This window comes from Melanostigma gelatinosum (genome assembly GCF_949748355.1).
Source record: "Melanostigma gelatinosum genome assembly, chromosome: 20".
Classification (NCBI taxonomy): Eukaryota; Metazoa; Chordata; class Actinopteri; order Perciformes; family Zoarcidae; genus Melanostigma; species Melanostigma gelatinosum.
Window position 1 is genome coordinate 13,837,966 of NC_136653.1, and position 10,246 is coordinate 13,848,211.

General features: G+C 32.0%; 1 protein-coding gene across 1 annotated transcript in view; it reads left to right on the top strand.

Annotated features, from left to right (window-relative positions):
* flt1 (fms related receptor tyrosine kinase 1) overlaps window positions 1–8,937 on the top strand; it is a 48,601-nt gene extending 39,664 nt beyond the window's left edge. Inside the window, exon 30 of the mRNA XM_079291924.1 lies at window positions 8,729–8,937. Within this exon, the coding sequence (XP_079148050.1) occupies window positions 8,729–8,897 (169 nt within the window). The 3' untranslated portion in view covers window positions 8,898–8,937. The remainder of the gene's footprint in view (window positions 1–8,728) is intronic.
* Window positions 8,938–10,246: the final 1,309 nt, after the last annotated feature.

Consider the following 10,246-nt stretch of genomic DNA (forward strand, 5'->3'; position numbering starts at 1 on the left):
ATGACTTTTTTCGACATGTTATACTATGACCTTTTTCGACATGCTATACATTGACTTTTTTCGACATGCTATACTATGACTTTTTTCGACATGCTATACGTTGACTTTTTTCGACATGCTATACTATGACTTTTTTCGACATGTTATACTATGACTTTTTTCGACATGCTATACTATGACTTTTTTCGACATGCTATACTATGACTTTTTTCGACATGCTATACTATGACTTTTTTCGACATGCTATACTGACTTTTTTATGACTTTTTTCGACATGCAACACTATGACTTATTTATGACTTTTTTCGAAATGCCATACTTTGACTTTTTTCGACATGCTATACTATGACATCTTTCGACATGCTATACTATGACTTTTTATGACTTTTTTCGACATGCTATACTTTGACTTTTTTCGACATGCTATACTATGACTTTTTTATGACTTTTTTCGACATGCTATACTTTGACTTTTTTCGACTTTTTTCGACATGCTATACTATGACTTTTTTCGACTTTTTTCGACATGCTATACTATGACTTTTTTCGACATGCTATGCTATGACTTCTTTAGACATGCTATACAATGACTTTTTTATGACTTTTTTCGACATGCTATACTATGACGTTTTTCGACTTTTTTCGACATGCTATACTATGAGTTTTTTCGACATGCTATGCTATGACTTCTTTAGACATGCTATACGATGACTTTTTTATGACTTTTTTCGACATGCTATACTATGAGTTTTTTCGACATGCTATGCTATGACTTCTTTAGACATGCTATACGATGACTTTTTTATGACTTTTTTCAACATGCTATACTATGACTTTTTTCGACATGTTATACTATGACTTTTTTCGACATGTTATACTATGACTTTTTTCGACATGCTATACGTTGACTTTTTTCGACATGTTATACTATGACTTTTTTCGACATGTTATACTATGACTTTTTCGACATGCTATACGTTGACTTTTTTCGACATGCTATACTATGACTTTTTTCGACATGCTATACTATGACTTTTTTCGACATGCTATACTATGACTTTTTTCGACATGTTATACTATGACTTTTTTCGACATGCTATACTATGACATCTTTCGACATGCTATACTATGACTTTTTATGACTTTTTTCGACATGCTATACTTTGACTTTTTTCGACATGCTATACTATGACTTTTTCATGACTTTTTTCGACATGCTATACTATGACTTTTTTCGACTTTTTTCGACATGCTATACTATGACTTTTTTCGACTTTTTTCGACATGCTATACTATGACTTTTTCGACATGTTATACTATGACTTTTTTCAACATGTTATACTATGACTTTTTTCGACATGCTATACGTTGACTTTTTTCGACATGCTATACTATGACTTTTTTCGACATGCTATACATAGACTTTTTTCGACATGCTATTCTATGACTTTTTTCGACATGTTATACTATGACTTTTTTCGACATGCTATACTATGACTTTTTTCGACATGCTATACTGACTTTTTTATGACTTTTTTCGACATGCAACACTATGACTTATTTATGACTTTTTTCTAAATGCCATACTTTGACTTTTTTCGACATGCTATACTATGACATCTTTCGACATGCTATACTATGACTTTTTATGACTTTTTTCGACATGCTGTACTTTGACTTTTTTCGACATGCTATACTATGACTTTTTTATGACTTTTTTCGACATGCTATACTTCAACTTTTTTCGACATGCTATACTATGACTTTTTTATGACTTTTTTCGACATTCTATACTATGACTTTTTTCGACTTTTTTCGAAATGCTATACTATGACTCTTTTCGACTTTTTTCGACATGCTATACTATGAGTTTTTTCGACATGCTATGCTATGACTTCTTTAGACATGCTATACGATGACTTTTTTATGACTTTTTTCAACATGCTATACTATGACTTTTTATGACTTTTTTCGACATGCTATACGTTGACTTTTTTCGACATGTTATACTATGACTTTTTTCGACATGTTATACTATGTCTTTTTTCGACATGCTATACGTTGACTTTTTTCGACATGTTATACTATGACTTTTTTCGACATGCTATACTATGACTTTTTTCGACATGTTATACTATGACTTTTTCGACATGCTATACATTGACTTTTTTTCGACATGTTATACTATGACTTTTTCGACATGTTATACTATGACTTTTTTCGACATGTTATACTATGACTTTTTTCGACATGCTATACTATGACTTTTTTCGACATGCTATACGTTGACTTTTTCAACATGCTATATTTTGACTTTTTCGACATGTTATACTATGACTTTTTTCGACATGTTATACTATGACTTTTTTCGACATGCTATACGTTGACTTTTTTCGACATGCTATACTATGACTTTTTTCGACATGCTATACGTTGACTTTTTTCGACATGCTATACTATGACTTTTTTCGACATGTTATACTATGACTTTTTTCGACATGCTATACTATGACTTTTTTCGACATGCTATACTGACTTTTTTATGACTTTTTTCGACATGCAACACTATGACTTATTTATGACTTTTTTCGAAATGCCATACTTTGACTTTTTTCGACATGCTATACTATGACATCTTTCGACATGCTATACTATGACTTTTTATGACTTTTTTCGACATGCTATACTTTGACTTTTTTCGACATGCTATACTATGACTTTTTATGACTTTTTTCGACATGCTATACTTTGACTTTTTTCGACTTTTTTCGACATGCTATACTATGACTTTTTTCGACTTTTTTCGACATGCTATACTATGAGTTTTTTCGACATGCTATGCTATGACTTCTTTAGACATGCTATACAATGACTTTTTTATGACTTTTTTCGACATGCTATACTATGACGTTTTTCGACTTTTTTCGACATGCTATACTATGAGTTTTTTCGACATGCTATGCTATGACTTCTTTAGACATGCTATACGATGACTTTTTTATGACTTTTTTCGACATGCTATACTATGAGTTTTTTCGACATGCTATGCTATGACTTCTTTAGACATGCTATACGATGACTTTTTTATGACTTTTTTCAACATGCTATACTATGACTTTTTTCGACATGTTATACTATGACTTTTTTCGACATGTTATACTATGACTTTTTTCGACATGCTATACGTTGACTTTTTTCGACATGTTATACTATGACTTTTTTCGACATGTTATACTATGACTTTTTCGACATGCTATACGTTGACTTTTTTTCGACATGTTATACTATGACTTTTTTCGACATGCTATACTATGACTTTTTTCGACATGTTATACTATGACTTTTTTCGACATGCTATACGTTGACTTTTTTCGACATGTTATACTATGACTTTTTTCGACATGTTATACTATGACTTTTTTCGACATGTTATACTATGACTTTTTTCGACATGCTATACTATGACTTTTTTCGACATGCTATACGTTGACTTTTTTCAACATGCTATATTTTGACTTTTTCGACATCTTATACTATGACTTTTTTCGACATGTTATACTATGACCTTTTTCGACATGCTATACATTGACTTTTTTCGACATGCTATACTATGACTTTTTTCGACATGCTATACGTTGACTTTTTTCGACATGCTATACTATGACTTTTTTCGACATGTTATACTATGACTTTTTTCGACATGCTATACTATGACTTTTTTCGACATGCTATACTATGACTTTTTTCGACATGCTATACTATGACTTTTTTCGACATGCTATACTGACTTTTTTATGACTTTTTTCGACATGCAACACTATGACTTATTTATGACTTTTTTCGAAATGCCATACTTTGACTTTTTTCGACATGCTATACTATGACATCTTTCGACATGCTATACTATGACTTTTTATGACTTTTTTCGACATGCTATACTTTGACTTTTTTCGACATGCTATACTATGACTTTTTTATGACTTTTTTCGACATGCTATACTTTGACTTTTTTCGACTTTTTTCGACATGCTATACTATGACTTTTTTCGACTTTTTTCGACATGCTATACTATGACTTTTTTCGACATGCTATGCTATGACTTCTTTAGACATGCTATACAATGACTTTTTTATGACTTTTTTCGACATGCTATACTATGACGTTTTTCGACTTTTTTCGACATGCTATACTATGAGTTTTTTCGACATGCTATGCTATGACTTCTTTAGACATGCTATACGATGACTTTTTTATGACTTTTTTCGACATGCTATACTATGAGTTTTTTCGACATGCTATGCTATGACTTCTTTAGACATGCTATACGATGACTTTTTTATGACTTTTTTCAACATGCTATACTATGACTTTTTTCGACATGTTATACTATGACTTTTTTCGACATGTTATACTATGACTTTTTTCGACATGCTATACGTTGACTTTTTTCGACATGTTATACTATGACTTTTTTCGACATGTTATACTATGACTTTTTCGACATGCTATACGTTGACTTTTTTCGACATGCTATACTATGACTTTTTTCGACATGCTATACTATGACTTTTTTCGACATGCTATACTATGACTTTTTTCGACATGTTATACTATGACTTTTTTCGACATGCTATACTATGACATCTTTCGACATGCTATACTATGACTTTTTATGACTTTTTTCGACATGCTATACTTTGACTTTTTTCGACATGCTATACTATGACTTTTTCATGACTTTTTTCGACATGCTATACTATGACTTTTTTCGACTTTTTTCGACATGCTATACTATGACTTTTTTCGACTTTTTTCGACATGCTATACTATGACTTTTTCGACATGTTATACTATGACTTTTTTCAACATGTTATACTATGACTTTTTTCGACATGCTATACGTTGACTTTTTTCGACATGCTATACTATGACTTTTTTCGACATGCTATACATAGACTTTTTTCGACATGCTATTCTATGACTTTTTTCGACATGTTATACTATGACTTTTTTCGACATGCTATACTATGACTTTTTTCGACATGCTATACTGACTTTTTTATGACTTTTTTCGACATGCAACACTATGACTTATTTATGACTTTTTTCTAAATGCCATACTTTGACTTTTTTCGACATGCTATACTATGACATCTTTCGACATGCTATACTATGACTTTTTATGACTTTTTTCGACATGCTGTACTTTGACTTTTTTCGACATGCTATACTATGACTTTTTTATGACTTTTTTCGACATGCTATACTTCAACTTTTTTCGACATGCTATACTATGACTTTTTTATGACTTTTTTCGACATTCTATACTATGACTTTTTTCGACTTTTTTCGAAATGCTATACTATGACTCTTTTCGACTTTTTTCGACATGCTATACTATGAGTTTTTTCGACATGCTATGCTATGACTTCTTTAGACATGCTATACGATGACTTTTTTATGACTTTTTTCAACATGCTATACTATGACTTTTTATGACTTTTTTCGACATGCTATACGTTGACTTTTTCGACATGTTATACTATGACTTTTTTCGACATGTTATACTATGTCTTTTTTCGACATGCTATACGTTGACTTTTTTCGACATGTTATACTATGACTTTTTTCGACATGCTATACTATGACTTTTTTCGACATGTTATACTATGACTTTTTCGACATGCTATACATTGACTTTTTTTCGACATGTTATACTATGACTTTTTCGACATGTTATACTATGACTTTTTTCGACATGTTATACTATGACTTTTTTCGACATGCTATACTATGACTTTTTTCGACATGCTATACGTTGACTTTTTCAACATGCTATATTTTGACTTTTTCGACATGTTATACTATGACTTTTTTCGACATGTTATACTATGACTTTTTTCGACATGCTATACGTTGACTTTTTTCGACATGCTATACTATGACTTTTTTCGACATGCTATACGTTGACTTTTTTCGACATGCTATACTATGACTTTTTTCGACATGTTATACTATGACTTTTTTCGACATGCTATACTATGACTTTTTTCGACATGCTATACTGACTTTTTTATGACTTTTTTCGACATGCAACACTATGACTTATTTATGACTTTTTTCGAAATGCCATACTTTGACTTTTTTCGACATGCTATACTATGACATCTTTCGACATGCTATACTATGACTTTTTATGACTTTTTTCGACATGCTATACTTTGACTTTTTTCGACATGCTATACTATGACTTTTTATGACTTTTTTCGACATGCTATACTTTGACTTTTTTCGACTTTTTTCGACATGCTATACTATGACTTTTTTCGACTTTTTTCGACATGCTATACTATGAGTTTTTTCGACATGCTATGCTATGACTTCTTTAGACATGCTATACAATGACTTTTTTATGACTTTTTTCGACATGCTATACTATGACGTTTTTCGACTTTTTTCGACATGCTATACTATGAGTTTTTTCGACATGCTATGCTATGACTTCTTTAGACATGCTATACGATGACTTTTTTATGACTTTTTTCGACATGCTATACTATGAGTTTTTTCGACATGCTATGCTATGACTTCTTTAGACATGCTATACGATGACTTTTTTATGACTTTTTTCAACATGCTATACTATGACTTTTTTCGACATGTTATACTATGACTTTTTTCGACATGTTATACTATGACTTTTTTCGACATGCTATACGTTGACTTTTTTCGACATGTTATACTATGACTTTTTTCGACATGTTATACTATGACTTTTTCGACATGCTATACGTTGACTTTTTTTCGACATGTTATACTATGACTTTTTTCGACATGCTATACTATGACTTTTTTCGACATGTTATACTATGACTTTTTTCGACATGCTATACGTTGACTTTTTTCGACATGTTATACTATGACTTTTTTCGACATGTTATACTATGACTTTTTTCGACATGTTATACTATGACTTTTTTCGACATGCTATACTATGACTTTTTTCGACATGCTATACGTTGACTTTTTTCAACATGCTATATTTTGACTTTTTCGACATCTTATACTATGACTTTTTTCGACATGTTATACTATGACCTTTTTCGACATGCTATACATTGACTTTTTTCGACATGCTATACTATGACTTTTTTCGACATGCTATACGTTGACTTTTTTCGACATGCTATACTATGACTTTTTTCGACATGTTATACTATGACTTTTTTCGACATGCTATACTATGACTTTTTTCGACATGCTATACTATGACTTTTTTCGACATGCTATACTATGACTTTTTTCGACATGCTATACTGACTTTTTTATGACTTTTTTCGACATGCAACACTATGACTTATTTATGACTTTTTTCGAAATGCCATACTTTGACTTTTTTCGACATGCTATACTATGACATCTTTCGACATGCTATACTATGACTTTTTATGACTTTTTTCGACATGCTATACTTTGACTTTTTTCGACATGCTATACTATGACTTTTTTATGACTTTTTTCGACATGCTATACTTTGACTTTTTTCGACTTTTTTCGACATGCTATACTATGACTTTTTTCGACTTTTTTCGACATGCTATACTATGACTTTTTTCGACATGCTATGCTATGACTTCTTTAGACATGCTATACAATGACTTTTTTATGACTTTTTTCGACATGCTATACTATGACGTTTTTCGACTTTTTTCGACATGCTATACTATGAGTTTTTTCGACATGCTATGCTATGACTTCTTTAGACATGCTATACGATGACTTTTTTCGACATGTTATACTATGACTTTTTTCGACATGCTATACGTTGACTTTTTTCGACATGTTATACTATGACTTTTTTCGACATGTTATACTATGACTTTTTCGACATGCTATACGTTGACTTTTTTCGACATGCTATACTATGACTTTTTTCGACATGCTATACTATGACTTTTTTCGACATGCTATACGTTGACTTTTTTCGACATGTTATACTATGACTTTTTTCGACATGTTATACTCTGACTTTTTTCGACATGTTATACTATGACTTTTTTCGACATGCTATACTATGACTTTTTTCGACATGCTATACGTTGACTTTTTTCAACATGCTATATTTTGACTTTTTCGACATCTTATACTATGACTTTTTTCGACATGCTATACATTGACTTTTTTCGACATGCTATACTATGACTTTTTTCGACATGCTATACATTGACTTTTTTCGACATGCTATACTATGACTTTTTTCGACATGTTATACTATGACTTTTTTCGACATGCTATACTATGACTTTTTTCGACATGCTATACTATGACATCTTTCGACATGCTATACTATGACTTTTTATGACTTTTTTCGACATGCTATACTTTGACTTTTTTCGACATGCTATACTATGACTTTTTTATGACTTTTTTCGACATGCTATACTTTGACTTTTTTCGACATGCTATACTATGACTTTTTCATGACTTTTTTCGACATGCTATACTATGACTTTTTCGACTTTTTTCGACATGCTATACTATGACTTTTTTCGACTTTTTTCGACATGCTATACTATGACTTTTTCATGACTTTTTTCGAGGCTACAGCTATACAGGAAAATATGTCTTACGGACAAATGATTCAAGAATCAATCAATGTATGAATGCAGTATTGTATGTTAATGCACTATAAACAAGGTTATAACTCTAAATCTGTATGTTCTTAAGGTTCTTTGCCTTCAATAAGTGCCGGGACCAACAGGTGCCTTTCCTGTGCAATAACATCACAGGCCTCTGGGACAACAACCCCTCTATCTTGCCGTGTGATTGGGAGTCTGACGAGGGTCGCTCTCCTCCTCCGGACTACAACTCTGCTTTTCTCTACCCTTCCCTGTAGCATCTGTTCTTGGACAACTTTATGCAGGGTATACTTTTTCCTGTTCACAATCTTTAGTCAACTGGAACATATTCTGCTTTTTAACTTTGCTGTTAGCATCCTCTACCTCATTATATCTGCATGTATTCATCGCCCCCCCATTTCCTCCTTCAACCCAATTTAAGACAATTTCTCTAGATTTAACACAAAACACTACTTTGCTTTTCTTAAGTTCACAAAATACTACGATGTACAACAAAGCCTCTACAGTATTACTACCACACATAACCCCTTCCCAGAGCAGCTAAGTATTACCTGGTTGTACTTATGCAGTAATGCAGAATGTATTTACTGACCTACAACTATTAGAGCTTATTGTATTGGTACCTCATGTGCTGAGCTTTGTTAAGAGGAACACTGCTGTATAAAATAATGGTTCCTCCTACACAGCTATTATATGCTGGAAAAAATGTTATCCACTGAATTATAGTATGTTTTAGACCGGATGTATCTATCTGTATTTATTGTAATGCTGCAATCATTTCATTGATTAGTCTGTATCTTACTGTGAAGGTTGATAAACACTCAGTTGCCGTAAGTTTCTTTTCACGGAGGTTATGTTCAGTTTAACTACCCCAATAGTATCAATGGGGATGGACAAAATATGTGAAACACCACTCAGTAAGACAAACTACAGTCTGCAAAATCAACAAAGCATTGATTGTATGGGCTGCTATATTAGACTGAGTTACATACCCAATAAACTGGCAACTGAGTGTGTATTTAATTCTATACTAAAGTATTTTTAGATATGGAATCAAGTCAAATCCGTGTATGCTGTTTAATATATATTTCTAATCACAAAAAGCACTGACTGCATGAGCAATGGTGTTGATTAGGGCTGAAATGATTAGTTGATCAAGAGAAAATTAGGCAACTATTTTGAAGTTATTTTTCAAGCAAAAAAGACTAAACATTCCCGAGTTCCAGCTTCTGAACTGTGTTTGAGGATTTGCTCCTCCAGTGACTTACTTATTTATGGGTTTTGAACTGTTTTGGACAGACGAAGCAAGACGTTTGAAGACGATTGTTAACCCTTTTCTACTGAAATATAGACCAAACGATCGCAGCAGATTGATCGTTAAAACTATTTTTAGTTGCAAACCTACAAAACATAGAATCACGTGATATCTCCATAGTATCTGCATCTTATCCACTTGTGTAACTTACTGCCTTTTTTGATGCTTTTAATGATTTTATGTGAAGCACTTTGAATTACCTTGTTGAAATGTGCTCTACAAATAAACATGCCTTGCTGGTATTTTCAGTTTTAAATATAATCAATCATTGAAGAGTGTAATTATAACCCA